The sequence below is a fragment of the Cyrtonyx montezumae genome, unplaced genomic scaffold, assembly GCF_038088225.1.
Source record: "Cyrtonyx montezumae isolate F1298 unplaced genomic scaffold, pur_monq_1.0 scaffold_8, whole genome shotgun sequence".
In the NCBI taxonomy this organism is placed as follows: domain Eukaryota; kingdom Metazoa; phylum Chordata; class Aves; order Galliformes; family Odontophoridae; genus Cyrtonyx; species Cyrtonyx montezumae.
This window is the reverse complement of record NW_027072089.1, coordinates 23,165,897-23,187,183: the sequence shown is the minus strand read 5'-3', so window position 1 is coordinate 23,187,183 and position 21,287 is coordinate 23,165,897. Positions and strand designations below refer to the sequence as shown.

The window sequence follows — 21,287 nt, the reverse complement described above, 5'->3', positions numbered from 1 at the left end:
GCATTGAGATAGGATCCATACTGCAACTTTAGATTACTTAGTTGTTCATTACAATGACTACAAGATCGCTGTCTAGCAAAATATTTTTAAGCTAGAAAATTCTTTAATGTCAGCAAATTCTCGCTATTCCTCAGACCATTCCATTTGCAACTACTTTCCATTTTTGAACAGCAAATGAGTTTGGTAGCAATTCCTAATTTGATCTGATACCATTGAAAAATCTTTTCATAGAACAATCCACAAGGCAATGAATGCACTCTGTGAGACAACAGTATTTCTATTATGGATTTATGGGGTACAAATTCACTCCTTTGAATGACCCAGAAAATATTATGGAAATTTAAGCACATCATTACTCCAACAGTGTGTCACAGGGAATTGGATGGGATAGGTTTATTATCTCTAGCATATGTGCTTTGATTATAACTTTAACAATGAGAGCTGATGTGAGGTAACTAGAAGCAGACAGATGTTGAGGACTACACAGGGAGGTGGAATTTCACTCTAATACAATTAGGGTGATTTGTGTCTTTCACCAGTGAGATTTGTCATTTATCCTGTGCCTGCTGTCTAACATAGCAGAACAGTGATCCCTTATTAAGACTGGAGTATCTGCAATGAAAATATTAACTTTTCATCCATTTATGTACTGCTGTATTCATTGCTAATTGTCATAAATGCCAGAAATTTGGAGAGGTCCAAGGAGATCCTTTTATGGCATAATAATCAAAGTCTAAGCATAAACTTATAAGAATATTGCCATATGCATATCAGAAGTATCTATATCTAATAATCTAACCTGTATCCAAAGGGAAGTAATATAAATAATAAATAATACAAATAATAATATAATATAAAAGTAATATAAAACTTAATTAGTCACATCCTCCTGTAGAAAATCAGAATTTTGACTAGCATCCAAATGAAAAACTGGCTTTTCCAAATTTGCTGCATTTCATCCAGGCAAACCACTCTTGCCATGGAAAATGAGATGGAGGGAAGAGAAGGGAAGAGTAAAGATGGAAATACTGATTGATTCCTACAAGTCTCATGCTAACTGGATGAAAGAAGCCAACTTTTTTTCTCATCCCTTTAGATCCTCTACTCACACAAGCAGGATCTCTTCATGGGACTCTAGAGATCAACAAACTCACAGCAAGTGATATAATTCTTCTTTTCTTATGTTAATGTAACTGAGCACAGAAACAGACCAAAGAAATATAACCTATTTAGTTTTTAATGGAGAATAAAAGAGTCCTTAAAATTTCGCAGAGACGATAAGAATTCCATGTTGAAAACTATTGCCTTGCAATTCCCATTAATGTTAATGGAATTATTACAATCAGTCCCTGACTGTTAAAAATGCCTCTCACAGTGAAAAATATTCAATGTCACTGTTGTTTTGCTGCATTCTCTGATTTTTAGGTTTATGTATTTTGGCCCTTGTAGAGAATGGTTATCCTTAAGTCTTGTTTACAGTTCCCTGCTAGTAATATGGAAAGGGAGCACATTTTGAGATCAAGTATTGTAGAATTCTGTTCTTCTCTCTCCATCTGCCCGTGTATTTATATGCATCGATGAGGTCCCCCTTAAGCCTCCTCACCCCTGGTAGACTGGTCCAAGCCAGCTGGAGGCCAGCTACTGGTGCAGTACTAAGGGGCTGGTACTGAGGCCAGCACTGTTTATCATCTTCATTGATTACCCAGATGATGGGACAGGGTAATTTCTCCATCTGGGGGCTCCTAGATTCACCAATGCTACTAAGCTACTGGTGTAGGATCATACAGAAAGTCCACTGTATGGCCAGGAATTTGACCAGGTTGTTATGGTGTTAGGTTAGCACAGTGGCACTGAACCATCCCCTTCACAGTCCTGTCCCTGTGATAAATACAGCATTAGTGGGAAGTGTTTCCACAGATCAATTACTGCTATTCTCAGTCTCAAATCCCACCTAGAAGTAGAATTTCTCTAGTAATAATTTATGTAGAATTTGTCCAAAGAAACATAATATGCAGAAGCAGGTGAAAGCTGACTTTCATTACGAGAAATTACCTTGAACTGCAATCCTGAGTTGCATCTGAATAGAAATTTATCTAGGATAGAAATTTCTCCAAAGCTGAACTCCATCCAGATTAAAGGTTTTGGTTCAGTCATTCAGCTGGACTGAAACATTTTCTTCAAATAGACATCTATTAATTGCATTCATTATTGTTAAAATCAGTGACAGAGAACGTCATACCCTAATTACTCCCCTCCTTTTTTTGTATTTTGTTGCATTAGCCTAGAATGGAACACACCAATAACTGGGTAGCAACTGAATGCTTTAGAATTTTATAGATTATAGAGATTTGTTTTGAAATAAAATGGCTCTATATGTAATCTTCCAGCAAGAATTCAGTCCCTGAAGAAAACAGAAAAGCAAGGAAAACAGCTGACATTCTCACGTGAGGTACTCCTCCATGGGAGATGTGGATCTCTGAAGCAATAGCAGCTTGGGGAAAGCAGGAAGAAATTTCTTCACTTCACAGAACCACTGTGATAATACAGTATTTCTAAAAAAAATATTTTCAGTTTTCTCAAATCTAGATACAGAAATGAATTTGAGGAACTCTTTTCAGGTCTATGACTTTGCCATCAGATTCATACAATTAAAGCCCTGCTGCCTTTGAGGGACAGTGACCTACCTGCACCTAGCAAAATATTTGAACACCAAAGGCAGAAGTTAGGTGCCAACACTTTCCCAAAATCTCAAACCATAATTTAGTTCACACAGAAGTCCAGAAGCAAGTCAGTCCTTTGTTTGTCTCAAACAACATCATGGAAATCTCAGAGCACACCAACTGCACGCTGACACAGTGATGGTTCAAAAAGACAACTAGAAGAACCCTCTCTTAGTTCCTGCTCACCCCAAGGCTCACATCCCTCAACTCCTGAAAAATAACCTGTGCTGGAAGTAACCTGCCTTTGACATTTCCAGCATAAGCAGTTAAACAAATGAATCCAAAACTTACCCCATATCAGGGGGAAAGCAGTGTGGGACTTGGCCTTACAGGTCTTAGACTTTGTTCCAGATTGTTGTATTGCATAATCAACCTTTTCTGTAGGACATCATCTGTGTTAAGCCTCTTCCTTACCACTACATGTGGTAACAATACAAGTCCACTTGCTTTAGCTTAAGCTTGGACTTGCTGTATGCACAGGGTGAGTAGGGCATGACATTCACAGGAGAGCACTCAAATTTGACACACTGACAGAGATGCAATCACTGCAATCTCCAAAGGAAGTATTCATCTTTTCCTTGCTTGAGTTCAGTAAGCTGTTTGCGAATGATTTTTTATAGATCCTTCTGTTTCAGCCTCAAAAAACTGCAGCATTATAAGCAGGTTTTTAATAACAGTTCATTTTATATTAACAAATCTGCATCACACTGAAATGAAATCCTACACTTTAAGCTGAACATGCTGCTCGGTTAATATAGTTTCTAGCATTTCTTATGTGGATGCAAATGCATAGGTGTATCTATGCTTGCTTCTAGCTCAAATGTGAAGCAGAAAGCACGGCATTTTTTCTCAGTGGCAATTCTCACTTTTTCATTCAGTACATGTTACTCATATGAGAACATCAGTGGGAGGATGCACAGGCACAGAACTGTAGTTATTTACACACTCCAACAAACTTCAGGCACTTGAATAAATTATCTAGGCTCCTAAAATTATTCTGTAGTCAATGGCTTCTTCAGAGAATATGCCTCTTCTTCTCCCTGCCCTTGCCTTCTTCAGCAAACTGTCCTCCTTCAGACTGACAATAGCCATTTCCTTCTATGTTTTTTTTTTCCAAAGACTGTTTCAAATACAAAGAAAGATCTTCTCTTCCACTGTGCTGTTGCATTGTTATGCTTCTGGTTCTGTCATGTTTTGATCTTTCCCTTTGTTTCTTTTCTTAGATCTTTAAAGTAAATATCTGACTTAGGCATCCAGTCACACAGCAGGCTTTTTCTCAACATGAGCCACAGTCTCTGCTGGGTGCCCCACTACAGTCATTTTACAGCACTGTTTGCTTCTAAAATGCTCCTGCAGGACTGGCTGTAAACAGCATATAGAGAGGATTCTCTGTGGTATATTAATTAACATCACACATCCCTAAAATGTTGTCCTAAAACCCACCAAATTGTCTGGCTGTATGTGAAAGTGTGTGAAAATTTGAAGAACGTTTTACTTCTTGCAAGGAACAACCAACATGCCATGTATGATGGTGCCCATCTCTATCTCTAGTCACTTCAAATGCACTGCTGGGCACTACTGACTCAGAGCCATCCCAGTTTTACTATTTTTATTAGACTTTCCCATCCCAGAAGTCTCGTGTATCTCCTACAGATGGAAAGGAAGGGGAAATAAAGAGAGACTAAGGTTAATAGCTGCTGCTTTGAAGTCTGCCTGAGATCCCAGGAGATCATTTCCTCTCATTTCCTACTGTCTGGATAAGAGTCAGTCCAATGCACCAAACTGATTGGAAAAATAATATTAAGAACCCCTATGAAAACTGTGATTTTCCAAAACAGGTATAGAAAGAGCATGCAGATAAACAAGAAGAGCAAAACAATGTTCTAGTGCAAGCTGTATGAAGTGTAATGCCAACAAGGAAATCATCTCCTTAATTCTTCATGCATTATTATGGCTTTACACTACACGTCTTTTCCCGGTGAACTAGAAAAGTGCTCCAGTGCATACAGACAGGATTCAGCTTACCTGCTGATGTATATTCTGCATCCCACTTGTCTACACTGGATTCCTGTTGGAGAGTGTTTTGGATTCCTTTCCAAAAAAGGAATCCAAAGGAAAAGGAGCAGGCCATGGCTTGGGGGTTTTGAGGTTTGCCTATAGGGCATTAGGCCAGATGTACAAACCATGACAAAACACCATGTTCCAAGAGCAACAGAGAGCCATATTATGCTAGTTCAACTCTTTTTTGTAGGTACCACCCCACTCCTGCAGTCCAAAAAGGACCATAAAGCAGTTTTATTTCCTCTGCCAAAGTGTACTTTTCATTACAGAGCCATGGGCTACCCTAGTGTGCAAGCTCATCTTTGATTGGGAAGGTTCTACTCTGACATGAGCATTACTTAGTGTTCTGACATTTAAAGGCAACACACATGGCTAACCATCAGAAAGTGATATAGTAACTGTATTAAGAGAGTCAGGAGAGTTACACTTCCTCAGTATAAAGGAAGCTGTTTCATTTATCCCATTGCTGAGGGCTCCTGTTGCACAGCCCACTACACAGTAAGCATAGGGCAGCTGTTGCTGCTGTTTTTCTTGTGTTTGTTTCTCTCAGATAAAGGGCAAAATCATTAAGTACTGGCTGGTCATTTCCTTTCATTTCACATGATTGAAGATGTTAGTATAGTAGGCTGGTTCCTAATTACAAGTCTAACGATGTGACACATGGCAAGAAAAAGAGCAGGCAGCTTTACGCTTTATTCTCACACACATCCCAGACAGCTCTATTTCTTTTAATAGATTATGAGCTGCACAGCTCTGTGGCTGCTGAAGTGACCAGATCATTGAATGCTGGCTTCTGCTACCCTCCCAGAGGGATTTCAGAAGGTCATCACACTGCACATAACCACACTCCCACATTGCCGGGAGCCACGTTGCTTTATCCCCATGGCCTTCCTCCCCATAGCCTCCCCACTGCCTTTTGTTCAGAGAGAATCACTGAATACACTGCAGAGATCTGACAAACTCAGAGCTTTCATCCCGATTGTGCTGCAAAAACTGAGGTAATAAAAAAATAATGTTAAGTGGTATAAAAAGGTGTCATCGTAAAGTTATGCAGCTGCTCCCCTCACAAATATATTTGCTCATCTAAACCTTAAAACTAAACAGTCTCTGACAATGTTTATTACTTAAATAGTTCTTCCACACTTCTGGGTCATGCAAAGGTGGTTTGCAAATAACGTTTTTTAATCCTTATATTCCTGTAAGGTTTGTTTGTTTGTTTTCTATAAACGTGTCTTTTTGCCATTAAAATTTCTCACTGGTTTTCAGAAAGATTCCTCTAGACAATGTATTCACATTAAGACTAATCAAAGGGGAAATATATTAGCTCTTCAGAAGAAGATGTTTTCATTTCACAGTAGTAATTTAAGTTAAATATGCATCATTATTATTATTGTTGTTGCTATCACAGCTAACAAAAACAAGCCCACATACAATCTAGAGAAGCTTTTCCATATCGTCATTCATTGTCCTTGCTCTTAAGACAACCTCAGGACTTCTTTCTCTGTCTGGAAACAAACAGCAATCCATACTTCTGTCAGAAGAAGCATATTAAATGAAAGCCCCTCAGTATTATTAAAAAACAAAAATAGCCTGAGATGATTTTTCATCTTTTTCAAGACACCTTTTGTAAGCAGGACACAAATTTCTAACCCTAAAAAATTCCCAATTTTCCCATTTGGACAAATCATTCTGATTTTCTTTTACTAATAACAAAGTAGAAGTAAAAACATCCACAGAGAACATACCATATTGTATCAGAGGCTTTTAATACAGGAAGATGTTTCAAAGTAAAAATTTCACTCTAAAATTAGTTATGATGATATCAAACCATGACTATGACATACAGTGGATCACAGAATCACAGAACTGTAGGGGTTGGAAGGGATCTCCAGAGATCACGGGGTCCAACCCCCTGCCAAAGCAGCTCCCTAGCCCAGGTTGCACAGGTAGGCGTCCAGGCGGGTCTGGAACGTCTCCAGAGAAGGAGACTCCACCACCTCTCTGTGCAGATAACTGCACATCTGCAGTTATCTCTGGATAACTGCATGTCATCTGCTAACAAGAGCAGGAGCTAAAGGGCATCACCTGGGTCAAAGTGTGGGGAGAAAGTGAATATATTATAAATTTTCTAGAACCTCAGTCACTGGTGGGGTTCCATAGGTCTCCATTTTAGGTCCGGTTCTTTTTAATGGCTTGGATGTAGAACTCAAACGTGTAACTGTTAAATTTGTGAAAGTCACTAACATAGGAGGAACTGCAGATTCCCCTGACAGCAGAGAGGTCTTGCAAAGAGATCTTGATATATCAGAGGCTTGATATATCAGCTTGACTTTGAGCACTGGGTGCAGGTTTGGGTGCCACAGTAGCATAAGGGCATCAAGCTATTAGAGAACATTCAAAGGAGGGCTACAAAGATTAAGTGTCTGGAGGGCAAAGTGGCTGCAGCTCCTCACAGTGACAGGGCCTGAGGGAATGGCATGGAGCTGTGTTGGGGAGGGGTGGGCGGGGGTTAGGGACAGGGTCTGCACCAGAGGGCGGTGGGCACAGTCTCGAGTGCTGGAGTTCGGAGAGCGTTTGCACACTGCTTTCAGCCACAGGATCCTATTTTCAAGCCCACATGCTTCTGCAGAACTCAGCTTATCATTACGTCCCTAACGGAGAGACCTATCCACACTTGCCAGCGCTTCAAAGCAGGCTCAGCCTGGGGTCCTGTAGCTGAGAAAGAATCTCCCCAGAGTGACCAGATCAAAGGGAAAAGCAGCCAAAACCATGAGAAAAAAAGAAACAACGGGCGCACACAGCACCCAGCCCCCGGCGGGAGGAGCTTGCGGCCCGGCCCCCGGCAACGCGCCCAGCCCCGGGGCAGGAGCGGCCGGCGGCGGCGGGCTCCCTCAGCTGTGGCGGCGGCGCTGCGGGCGGATGGCGGCGGAGCTGGGCGCGGGTCTGCGCATCTTCCGCGATGTGAGTAGGCGGCAGCCCTGGAGGGACCCCCGTGTGGGGATGGGGGTGTATTTGTTGGTTGTTGGCTTTTTTTTTTTTTTCCATTTTATTTAGTTAGTTATTTGCTTCGGGGTGGAAGGGAATGATGCTGAGCAATGCTGTGGGTCTTTCCCTTTTCTCCTTTCGCTTTGCCTTTTCCCTTTCTCCTTCCCTTTTTCCTCCTTTGCTGGGGAGTGAGTTTGTTGCCAGAGGCGTGCCTGCATTAGGAGAGCAGGTTGGCAATGAGGGGAAATTGAAAGAGGCACTTGCTGAAAAAGCCATCATTTTTCAAAACGCATTGCTTGGATTTTTATTTTATATATATTTTCTGGGCATTCCACTATAGAGTGTCTCACCGTGCACAGGTGTGGAGTTTTTTCCCAACGTGTTCTGCTAGATCCTGATGGGTTTGGGGAATTGAGGGGCACTGAGATCCCAGCCCTGTGTGCCATGATCACCCTGCTCCTCCACGTGTGGTGCTGAACCATCGGCTCAGCCTCTCACATGATGCAAACACAATACTTTTTGTCTAAGCTTGCCTGGCACGTTGGTCCTTTGGTCCGAGGCAAGTCCTGCATAAAAGGCAAACTCCATCTCCAAAATCTATTAACATATCCTCCGTATTTGATGAGACTCAGAAATCTTCATAGTATTTTACCTGTGTACCTTTTAACCATTCAAACAGTACTACCAACTGTGATCTACATCAGACCAACTCTTATATCAGAGTTAATCCACAGTATCTGCTACAAAGGACAGGTTGTGTATTAGAGCTTTTCAGGACCCTCTGTCTAGAAGTTTTACCTAATATGACCACATTAGCTGTAGATATCCCTGTTCATTGCAGGGGAGTTGGACTAGATGATCTTTAAGATTTCCTTCCAACTCAAATGATTCTATGATTAACGTCCCCAAGGCTTTTGCCCAAATTATTTCAAGCAAAATCAAAACCACATCCACTCATCTAATAGTTTCTCTAGGCTTCATAAGAACTTATTTAAATATCTCTTTGTTGACTTACTATTTCCACTCAAGTGCATAATGAAAATACAGCAGTCAGGATTTCTAGTGTTAACTCCTCCTGCTTTTTCATCAGAAGACCTACCACTCATGCAAACCATTTTAACATTTCTGTAGAGTGGAAGTGTTGCTGTTTTCACTACAAAGTATATTTATGCAGAAGTTTTTGCCACTTTTGATCCATATCTATGGGGTGCCTCTAGTCAGTTGAAGCCCCCAACCCTCCACATCCATAAGCCAGGATGCAGCAACCAGCGCTCTTGCTGATGTAGATGCCTTGCACAAGATGTGAGCTGCAACCCTGCTGTAGCTGTACTGCACGTGAGGCTCTGGGACGTTGCTGCTTGCTGCAAGGGCCATATTTAATCTGTTAGTAATGAACCTACCAGGCCAGCAGCGGTATCTCAGCTCTACTAGCTCCTTTGATATGCATCTGCTTGTGGGCACCCGTTGTTCTCTTGAATCGCCTGTAATTGGGCAGAACAAAGCCCAGTTCATCACTTTAGGTCTCACAATGCTATTTTTCTCTGCTGTCTTCACACTTCCCAAATCTCTCAATTTCCAGCTGAAAAAAACAGCAAAACGGTTCGGCTCAGTGATTTTCTTTGCCATCTCTGCTTACATACAGTTGCTATCTGTGGAGCATCATTGTTTAGTGGGCAGTATTGGTGGTAGGTGGGTGGTTAGACTAGATGATCTTGGAAGTCTTTTTCAACTGTAGTGATTCCATGGTTCTATGCAGTCGTGGCTGGTGGATACACTGACGTGCATACTGACTTTTCCTCCAGGTGACAAGAAAGAAAACAAGACTGCTTGGCTACAAGATGGGAGAAAGACCAACAACAGTCACTCAAAAATCCAGTTCAACCATCCAGGAATCCAAGACTATATTACCTATTAGGAACCATGAAAAAAGATTTTACTTTATTCCCGAAATTCTTTGAATGCTCTTTCCTTTTTTCTGTTTTTGGTCTTTTGACCAAAAAGTTTCTGTTAGCATTAGGAGGAAATTTCCAGCTTAGAGTAAAATCTTTAAAACCCCAAACAGCCCAATCCTCATATAAAAAATTGATTTATCTGCAAATACAAGGAGGGAAGGTGTCTTCCTGATAAGTTTGCTTCATACTGCATACTGTAAACTGAACACAGAGCAAAGTTCATCTTAGAGGCCATAAATTAAATCCTGGTTGTTGGTCACTGTTTTGTCATTTCTGCCCTGACAGCATCTTACAGCATACAGCAGTGAGGATGATCCAGCAGAACGTGGCACCTAAATCCTCAGGTTTTTCATTTAGTTGCACCACTATAAGCAGAGCATACTCCTGCTATTGGCAGCTAATCTCAGCCAGAGAACAGGGGCCTATCAAAAAACTCTGATCCGAGGAGTGGGCTATGGTAGTGATAACTGTATTGAGACCCCAGCCCTCCATCCTCACTGGAGTCCTTTGTATGAGGAGGCCTTTCTTCCTCCTCTGTTTTCTACCATCAGAGAAATCCTGAGATTTGCTCCCACACAGCTGACACCACTGCCTGCCACCCCCAGTCTGATCCCTTTTTGCCACCCAGCTCCTCTCCTGGCTTCTCCCTCCACACACCCAGACCCTGAGTCTTTCTCTCCACCTCACATGCTCAGAGCACAGTCTAGCTGCTTACTACCCTTGCTCTACTTCTGTAAACAGCTCCCATCCCCAAGTCCATAAGCACAGTAGTTTTGTGGGATCAGGTTTTGTGCCTGGATACAGTCCTCATAAGTCATATGTAAAGTAGTAAATAAAGCTGGTTCTTAGGGGTTTGGTTTTATGTGCACGCAGCACAGGAGGAGTTAAAGAAAGCAATATTGTAAGAGAAGAATGGAGATACACTGAAGGCTTTTCAGTTTTATACAGCTCTGTGGGATGTGATGTAGCACTTCAACTGTGAATGTCCATTAAATACAGCATTGTGTGCTCTGAACCCATACCAGAAAAGTAATTCTTTTCTCTCTCTTTTCATTTAGATACTGAGAAGAGCAGACAAGAATGGTAAGACCAGTCACCTGTTTCCCTCCTCCCTTTGGAAAAAATACTCATCACTGATAATGGCCTTTAAATTGAGCTTTAAACATCCTGATAGTAAAAACAGCCGTCTCTCATTTTTGATGTTTTCTACAGGTTCAGTGCAGTGTGTATTGTGCACAGATTCTCCCATTGGGTTCCTTAAGAACAGGTCTTTTGCTTTCACATTTTAGCATGCGTGTTTAATTTGCACTTTGGGTGTATGTGGGTGTTTTCTTAGTGACATTCTGTTCCCAAGAAGTTTTGATCCATTTGGTTCTAGCTTCATCTTATTACTTGTAGCTTATATCAAGCAATCAAATTTGTGTTCCCTCAATTTTTGTTTATATATTTGCTCTGTGTGTCAGTAAGCAGAATAAACCTTTGAATTTCACTTGTGCATTTGTAACACAAACATGAGTTTTTCATTATGTTATTAATTGAAATTTTTCCCCTGGTGCTAAAGACTAATCTTTCCACATATGTTGTTCCCCTGTTTAAATACAGAAAGTTGAACTGTGTAAGTCTTTGCACTCATGAATACTTTCATTTTGGCTGTAGCAGGGGAAGGGCTTTAAGTTCACAAGGCTCATCACAGGAATTTTGGCTGTTGTACGTATTTGTTGTCTTGGACCTGTCTAACTTTTTTTTTTGCCTCTGAATTGCTGTCCGATTTTAGTCAAATTACATTGTCATTTTGTGCCATTTTCCTGTTAGAGAAACGATGCCACTGCCACAGTGTGAGATTGAGTACTTCGAGGCTGCGGACTTGGGCTGCAATTACCATAATAGTACTTATGCTATCGTGCATTGTTTGATAATCAGGGCGAGATCTTAACAGAACAGGAAGAAAATACAGGCTCCCAGTTATGTATCATTGTAATACCAAAGTATAGGAAGGGGAATGCAGCTTCTTGCAAAAGCGCAGGCTGGACTTTGGCATTCTCCTGCAGCACTGAACTCTGCCAAACCCACAGCTCAGGCAAGCTTACCCCTGGCAGGTAACTCCCTGTCTGTCTTCAAGAAACAGATATTGTGTGGTTTTGGTGAAGTTCTCTCTGGTAAATGAAGGCACAATGTTTGTCATTGAGAACATTGGAGAGGAGAGCTTTCAAGGGGGACATACTGGGCACTAAAGAGGCTACTGTACAGCTTGATGGTATAGCTGGGCACATTGCGTAGCCATTAGATGTTGCTGGGGGGACACTGACTCCCAGCTAACATCTGGCAGTGTGTTTCTACCCCAGCTTGTGTGCAGCAACTGGTGTCTCCCAGAAAACCACAGCAGATCATTCAGAGCTCAGGGGCACAAAATCCACCAATATGATGATTTATTTCTTTTTTGTGATCTTTTGTTATCTCTCTCAGCTCACCAATAACTCTCCAGTGCAGTGATGGTACAAACTGAATCCCAGTGTGTGGGCTGGGGAAGGGGTGAAGGAGGACCTTTACCAGCAGTGCCTTGCCAGCTTAGCTTCATGCCAACTGCAGCATCCCTTGCAGAACTGCTTGTGGCTTTTGGGAAGTTGCTTGTGTTTTTGCCCTGAAAACTGGTACAAGACTGAGTGCCTGGTATAGAGCAGCAGTTGGCAACCCTCATCATCTCCCTGAATGTGACTGAGCATTATCATTATCCGGATGATTACTCACTGACAGATTTTCTGTTTCCTCCCCTGGTCAGCCCTGTAGCACTCATCCATGGCCAGCTCATGCTGAATGCCACTGCAGCCATTGTGAGCCCCTGAGGGTTCAAGTCTGTTCTGCCTTCTGAACTCATTCTCTGTCCCAGTTCTGTTGGATCCACAGCACTTTGATGGTGGTGAGGAGGACTTTGAGTCCTCATTCAAGTTACTCTCCAGTATTGCTTAAACTTTCCTTTTAGAAGAGGGGAAACTTCACACAATTAGTGGCAAACTTGCTTCTTCCAGGAGCCATGTGAGCCCTGGAGACTTTGGTCACTGGAGTTCACAGTGCTATATATGGATGCTTTACAGCATAGTATTGGAGGAATTGTGGGTGAAATCAACCACTCCAGTCCTATTAATTCAAATCTATAAACTCAAAGTGGTTTCATATGTACTTGATTGTGTTTGCTCAACCATCAGTAGCCTGTGGGACTTACACTTTGCTAATCTAGCGCTCCATAGGTTAGTGCCAAATTATTAGGGAGCAGATTTGTTTTAAGGCTGTGATGTTAAATAGCTGCTCTGAAAGGTTACTGGAAATTTGAAGACATACCTAATATGTTTACACTGTTGTTAACAAAGATTTTAGCTTTCATTAGTGCAAAGGATATTTACACTTCTAGTGTCACCTTTCTGTGCTACAGGAAACCAAGTATTGGCTTACAGTAACAAGTACCAAATTGCTGTCCATGACAATTGGTTCAGTTCTCCCATGCAGTTTTAAGAGGAGTCTCTCTATGTGTGATTACAGTACCTCCAAAGCAACTAATTATAAGAATCCTACTTGTTGTTTGTTTGATAACAAGAAAACAATGCATTCAAAAAGCTGTATCAAACTGGAAAGTAGACTATTAAAAGAGAGGGTGTTCTTACTCTGAACTTAGGGACTGTGTGACTTTAGGCTTGCATTAAGCAAAGGAAGGATTGTTTAAAATAAGAGCTACAGAGATGAGAAATCCTGCTGAATTACTGTTACTCAAAACCATCAGTGATTTCTGACAGCTGGGTTTGAATGAGAAACTACTTTATCAAAACAGTCATTCCCCTCATTTAAAAGAAGACACACAAATTTCATTTATTTTGTGGTGATGGCAGCTTCTTTCTCTGCCATCATTTTGTTGCCATTCCATTTCTGGAACTATCCACAGCTTCAGTAGGATTATCAGCTTCATAAACTCTATTTGCAGTTTGTATTTCATGCCCAAGCAGCTCCACTCTGTGTGGATCAGATCAACACTTCTCCAGCAACTGAAAAGGTCATATGATTTTCTGAGAGGGGGAACTTGGCATGGAAAAGGAATATCACATTTCTAAGAATTATATGATTCATAATATTGACAAAAGCAACAAAAAAGCAAGAGTTAAGTAAAATGAGCAGCTCTAGTACAACTAGTTTGAGAAGATGGTTTGTATGCAGATGCTGTCATTGATTTGGAAATATCAGTCAACTGTTATGAAAAAACACTGAGTACAAGCTGAATCTCAGACACCCCTAAAGCTCCTAAGAGGGGGAGATTTGAACTTATTACACTGATGGTAATAATTTCTATAGGAGCAGAGACTTTCTGGGAAAAAAAAAAAAAAAACCACCAAAAAACTAAGCTGTAAGGACCACAGCACTGCAGACATCACAAGCATGCTGCAGGATCTCATCCTAACCGCAGGTAAATGAGGGAAAGTGAAAAAAGTGCTGAGGCAGGGCAGGTCTACATCTCCAGAGCAGGATGCACCTGAATATCAAAAACCCAGCACAGACCACCAACAAAATGTTATAGTGCCAAAACCAATGCATTTATGTGAGGTTTCATTTTCTCTCTGTCATTTCAAATAAGCACTCAAAGTTTTTTTCCTCCCCCTTACAAATATATTTTTTGCCATGTCATTGAAATAGAAGCTGTAAAATAAGAAATGCAGTCAGATCAGACTAATCTCATTCTGTCATATTTCTTCATTCAGTCCATGATACAGAGCAGGGACATAACATTATTTTTGAAAGTAGAATTCAAATGTTTAGAACAGCACTATGAAGTCAACAGCATCTTCTCCTATCTGAGTGGTATGTCTACTGGATCACTTTACAGAAAATACATCTTAAATTGGAGTCAGAGCACAGAAATTCTCTGAACATGTGCTTTGCAGATTTGAACTTCCAAATTGTTCTATCAGTACTGATAAAATGGAATTGTAAGACTAAGCCCTTGTAGCACAGACTCCTGGGGATTTCGTTACACTGCTGCTTATTTTCCAGCCATCTGGATCTGGTGCAGAAGCCACACCAGCTTCTGTTCCAGAGTCCAGGCCCTGCCAGGGATATGATACCCCACCCACCCTCCTTGAATCCCTCAGATGCTGTGGGGCTGGGCCCTGCATTTCAGTGTCCACAACCCTGCTGCTGGGAGTAGGGCTACCACCCACCAGATCAGGGCTCCATCCAACCTGGCCTTGAACACACCAGGGATGAGGCATCCACTACCTTTGTGGGTAGCCTGTGCCAGCAACTCATCTCAGTGGATAGTTTCCTCCTAACATCTAATTAAGTCTCCCTTCTTTTAGTTTGAAGCCATTCCCCCTTATCACTATCTGCCTGCAAAAAAGTCAAGCCCCAGTGAAAACAATTTGGCATAATCAGTAGATAAAAGGTAATCATAAACAGATAACTGAACATTACTTTATATTTCTTTCACATTTTCACACATCTATATTCTTTCACATTTCATATTCCAATATAACATTCCATAAGTTCAATTCCAGTAGATTTTAAGATTCCAAACTTTAATATTTCTATTTTAAAAAGTGCCTACTTTTAGATTCCAGCCCTCTTCCTATTCTAGTCTGCTGGGACCACTTAGTTACATGTGCTAAACCTTCCCTCAGATCCTATTGATTGAATCTACCTAATATGGCTCGAAATCATTACTTCTGGTTTGTTTCAGATCAGAGTCAATGAAAACACAATCTTTAAAGCTTCAGATTTAGTACTTTTTCTTATGCATCCTCTTATGGCTGGAAATAGTGGATATTGCTAGCACGCTCTTTGGCACACTGCAGTTTATTTGCCAGCACTTCCTTGGTCTCATTGCAGCCTATGTGCCATATGGCAACAAACTGTTTTCAAGTCTTTGCATCTGGTTCTGTGCTTTGCCCCCTTCCTGTTTCCTCTGTGTATATGGCTGAGAAATGTTCATATCTTTTTGCACTCAAGTGCTCTGATTCTAGCCTCTCATGCACCCAGTAGGTATGGACTTGCAGCGTGGTTGGGCTGGCACAGTTCTATTGTCTGTGCTTCTAAATTCTCATCTCAGCAGGTTGAATCCTGGGATCAACTTGAGTGCTTTGGGGTTTTCTTTCCCTTGGCATTTCTGATCACAGTAAGCTATATGAGCTGTATCTGATACAGCTCCTGCTATGGAAGCACTGTCTGGAAGCTCCTCTGCAAAACCTACAGGTTACTTTTGCTGCTGGAGGCCTATGCTCTATGAACAGTCTCTGCTGGTAAGGGCTCACAATCCTAACCAGAAGTGAAAAACAGGTGATAGTGGGAGCTATTCGGTTGCCTTCAGGCCTTTGCCATCATCTCCACGAGGTATACTGCTCCCCTGATCACCATAACCTTCTCTGTTGGCTGCAAACTCACCATCTGCCATCATCTTTGGGAATGGAGACTCCAAATACATTAAAAGCAGTGGCAGTGGTAATAAAGAGATGGGATCTCCAGCTTGATGCAAGCAAGAAGCCCTTTATTGATACACAACAGCTGAGTTTATATACCCTTCCAGCTGTGGCTAAAAGCACTCCAGTAATATTTGTGTAATTAGGGTATATTATTTAACTGTAACTAAGTAACATTGTGTAATCAGTGCCTCATTCCAAACAAACCAGGCATCTATGGTATTCACATGGTTCCCCACAAAACAACATACTAAGCGCATCAAACCAAGCACTCTCAGCTCTTGTATTCCTTGTTCAGGATCCCACTTTCTCTTGCCACGGCTTGCAGCCTACTATAGCTAACACGTGTGTATCAGTTGTTACAAGCTGAGCAGTACTTCCAGTCCTGCTCACTAACTGTATCTCCACATAAAAGTACTTTTATTCTTTAATTATTATTTTGCTCACCGAGGTTATCTTTCAATTCAGATAGTATATATGTGGCTTTCTTTTGTCAGATACGCTGTTGTCCTTTGAAGTCATAGGCAATTCATGATGCCTCCTGGCTGCCCAGGGGTGTGGTTGAGTTTCCATCTCTGGAGGTGTTCAAGAAATATTTATATGTTGTACTAAAGGACATGGTTTAGTGGTGGAATATTGGTGGTAGATGGATTGTTGGTCTAGATGATCTTGGAGGTCTTTCCCAACCGTGGGGATTCTGTGACTCTTGAGATTTTGTTGCCGTACCACCAACATCCGCCACGTGACGTCATGGGTCAGCATCATAAAATAGAAAGCATTACTTTTGGAGGTACGTAGGGAGTTAAAATTTTATCACTCATATTGCCAGTCAGGACCCTTTGGGCTTCAAGGACATTGGGAAACTACGCTTGTTTTTGAAGAAATCCTGCTTTCAAAAAACTTCAAAAATATGCAAGAGCAAGCAAGGCTCCTGTGAGATAATTTTGCCAAGGCAAACACTGCTGAAAGCTGAGGGATATGTCTGGTTTGCCCAAGGGATGTGTGCCTTCAGAAAAGTTTGTCTTCTGTGAATCATCCATTCCTTGTCACCCTGCCAGTCTGCAGAGACTGAAGTATCTGTAACAGACAGTTCAGCTCTGCTGCTTTGGAGCTCCTAAACCAGACAGTATTTATCTGGGAGCTCTGCGGGCAGGGAAGCGTGCCCCTGGGGAGGGAGGACTGAGGATGTGTGATGCAGCCTTCAAAACAAAACTCATGCTGGAAGCTAGGAAAGCACTTGGCTAGGCAGAACTTTTCAATTAAACAGTAAAAGGAACACTTGTGAGGGACTGGGCCTGAACTTCGTCTGAGTACTCAAGAACAGGTGTACCCTGGGCCCCCAGTTATACTAGCAAACAGTTACACTCACACCAAACTAGAGAAATGCCTCAAATAATCAAGTTGGGTTGGTTGGTTTGTTTTTCAGTAAATGCAGCTGCATGAAGTCTGTAAGTAACCAAATTGGTTTAAAGTTCTTTATCTTTTGCCAGCAACAGTCTTGGTGATGTATCAGAGACTGGCTTTTCAAACTGTTAGTGAGGATAAACAGCACTGAAGCAAAAGGCAATTTCTGCAGTTGAATAATGAAATTTAAAGCAAATAGCTAACGTGCCCCATCTGGCAGTTGGCAGTTCACTGAATTTGTGTATGGATGTAAAGCCAATGATCCTCAAGAACAAAGATAAATAGGCAGATGTTTCAGGTTTTGTGTCGCAGCCAGGCTGCTCTGTGAGTAAAGACATATGCTAAACACAGGAAAGTTGCCAAAAATCACTGCTTTCTTGTGTGTTGTAACTCATGCAAATCCCCCTGCCCAGCAGAGGCTAAAGTTGCAGAGGCAATTTGATTAAATGATCAATTCTGTCTGTATAAGCCAAAAAGCATAGCTGAGAAAAGCAGCTTGTTGGTATTTGTACTCTGCAACTAGTGCCAAATGGCAGATGTATTTAGATTCTCAATTAGGTAATCATGGCACTTTTGTCAAAGGAAGTTGCCCATCTTCAACACACTTGTGCCATCTTGACTTAGATCTCTTGTAGATCCTGCAATTTAATTTTAATCACAATGATGATTATTGCCAGCTACAATCTGTCTTTCCAAGGGGAACATTTCAAAATGTTTTTGTTGAAACAGACATTCAATTTGTTCAATTTTGAATCCTCTTGAAGATAATACATTTGAAGTCATATATATAAATCAAAGAAATTATGAAATAAGAGCAAGTAAGAGAGTGAAGAAACTCCCCACTCTTCAAGTAAGCATGCTACTGTACACCTTGTAGTTAAAAGATTCAGATACTGCCTTTGTAACAGATGCTTCACTGCTGTAAAATCAGGCTGCAATACTGTAAACTTGTTGGGTGTTATGGGTATCTTAGCCTATTTCTGTAGGCCTGCTTTGTGGCCTATCAGTGATACGCTTTTGGACTTCAGTCCATTTCAGGAGCCACAATATTCATCGTTTTTTCCTTTAATTAATTCCCTCTCCTCAGCCTTGAATGATATTCTCAAGAAAAAGAATAACTGTGCCTTCTGATTAGAGGCCAAGTTGACACACTCCAGCAATCCTGACATCCGAGAGTCATGATTACCAGAACAAATGATGGCTTGAGTCTGCTGTTTCAGTCCCTTCAGCCATGGCCAGCCTATTGGTGGGACAAGCTATCCAAACTATGACACATACTATCAATTTCTGATTATATTAATTAAAAAATAGGAAAGTATATGTTTATTAAAAAAGTATCTGCTGCTTAGCACCATCGGTAGGATTTTTTAGACACGCGAGGAAGGTGAAGTAGAAATACAATCCCTACTTAGTAAAACAGTGTAGTATTCATTAGAATACCCTTTAGCAATTAGTCAGGGTTGTGCACAGTTTGATTCAACAAAAGGAGCCTCAATCAAAAAGGCTAACAACCTGAAAACACCAACTAACTGCTTCTTAATACATCTCAGCTCATTGATTTTGTCTCAAGTAGTCAAAGGCTTGCTATTATCAAAGCTAAATCAAGAAAATGATTGCTAAATAGTGTAGTAGAGGTTGTAATAAGTACTCTTTCCTCTTGAATCAGTGTGCATGTGTTTACTGTTCTTCTAAATGTTATCATATGAGATTTCCCCTTCCTCTGAGTTTCGTTAGTTGCGAAGATACCTGCTAACTACATGGGCCTGTATTGGTGGTCAGGATTGATAAGATCACATTGGTGGTGATCAAGATCCGTGTGGTTATGATTGTTTTTGTTCCAAACAAATGGTAATAGTAGGTACTTAGACAGTATAAGTCAAATTTTTCATAGCTGGGCTTCAGTATATATTACATGATCTATTTGAATTTTGCTTTAAAATTCATCAGAGAGTCTTGTCTGTCCTCTGATATATGTCCAAAATAGTTTTCTCATTGCATAATTTTGGTGTAATCTCCAGACTAGTCACATGCTGTCAAATAAAATTTATTACTATCTATACTGACTGAGAAGATAAATGGAAATTCTTTCCATTGGAAGGGGACACGAAGCTGGTTTCTTATTCCATGAAAGTCAAACATTTCTCATTTATTTTATTAGTTTTGTACCAAGCTTGGAACTTATTTTTGAGAAATATGTATCCTTTGAAGAAAAAGAAAATCAAAATGCTGTAAACCAGTGCAGTGTATTAACGTTGCCAGCCAGACAGGAGATCCCCCTGCTACTGAACTGTGCACTTGAATTTCATTCTCCCTTTTAAGAGGCAGGGAGTAAAAGAGAAGGGAGATAAATAGATAGTTGTAAATTGCTGAAGAAATTTTCATTGAGCCTACATGTTCCTTCAAGAAATTGTTTCCTGAGGTTTCTCTGCCCCCATAGGACACTGATATTCCATGAAGAGGTGAGAACATGGACATGGACCAAGCTGGAGGAAGCATGGGGCAGAATGCAGAAAAAACAAAGTGAATGGGATCATGGCAAAGACAAGAAGATTGTCTTGATGTGGTTGTCAGTAGAGACATAAATCCAAACTATCTTCTTTGAAAGATGAGGAGGAGGAAGATTAACAGAGCTGTCATTCAAACTGAGAATCCTTGTACAACAACTGATATATTTAACATCATATTATTTACATGTCTTGATCAAATATATGAAGTTCCTGCATTTCCTTTGAAGAGCTAGTTGTTGTTCTTTTAATAGCCTCCTCCTTTTGTTGCATGGAGTAAATGAGAAAAACCATAAATCCAACTGTGACACTTTCCATTTCTTCTTTTTTTCTTTCAGATGATGGAAAACTGTCCTTTGATGAGTTCAAAGCTTACTTTGCTGATGGAGTTCTGAGCGGAGAGGAACTACATGAACTTTTTCACGCGATTGATACACACAATACAGAGTAAGTGTCCCCTTCTTACAATCAAAGCGCTACGCCCTGCACCTGAGAATAGAAAAAGCCATCAGGGTGATTCTAGAAAACAAGTCTAAGAAGGCTTCTTTAGGAAAGCTAGACTGTCATTCTGCTCTAAACTGTTTGACTGAACTGTTTCTTAACTTTTTAGAAACACCTGTATGTTCTGATATATGTGACTGGGAGAACAAGGGTTCTATGTTTCCCTCTCATGTTAGTAAGAAAGTGAGGTCGTGGCCTTCTTCAGGATTAAATATTAGTTTCTCCATTCTTTACTCCACTGATCAGTTACCTGAGATGAATACTTGACCAGATGTTGAGCTGGGAAAAATAGTTACCAAAGCAATCATGAATAGCAAAGGCAGAGAAAAACATCCTATTTAGTGCTAGGTTGGGAGCTGTGCTGATATCATCACTTGGGCAGTTTTTATGTCCTCATTATGGCTGGGCTGAGCAAGACCACAGATTGCCAACCTTGCTTATTGCTTTCAGCAGATCAAAAATGATGCCACTGCATTCTTTCTTAAGCTGATTTTTTCCTTACGTATAATGATTGAAGAAAAGAATAAATTTCCTTTTTATTTACTTATTGTCCATCTGCAGTTATTCACTACAGATCTCCCAGTTTGTTTTAACTAGGAGGGTGTTACCAAGCTAGTGGTTTTTAAACTCTGTGTGTCTTAGTTTAAGCCAGGATGGAGTAGTTTTCTTTTAAAGTATCTGGTATGATGCTTTATTTTGGTTCTAGGAAAA

General features: G+C 40.9%; 1 protein-coding gene across 4 annotated transcripts in view; it reads left to right on the top strand.

Moving 5' to 3' along the window:
• Positions 1 to 7,655: 7,655 nt before the first annotated feature.
• Positions 7,656 to 21,287, top strand: part of NECAB1 (N-terminal EF-hand calcium binding protein 1) — a 65,420-nt gene continuing 51,788 nt past the window's right edge. For 3 of the 4 annotated variants that reach the window (XR_010623203.1, XM_065753231.1, XM_065753233.1), the window contains exons 1-4: positions 7,698 to 7,742; positions 9,569 to 9,878; positions 10,777 to 10,801; positions 20,414 to 20,522. Coding sequence is in view for 3 of the 4 variants with exons in the window: in XM_065753231.1 (XP_065609303.1) it covers positions 9,687 to 9,878; positions 10,777 to 10,801; positions 20,414 to 20,522 (326 nt within the window). In the remaining variant the exon portion in view is untranslated. Of the gene's footprint in view, positions 7,743 to 9,568; positions 9,879 to 10,776; positions 10,802 to 20,413; positions 20,523 to 21,287 lie in introns of all 4 variants that reach the window. The other variant, XM_065753232.1, reaches the window with a different exon arrangement.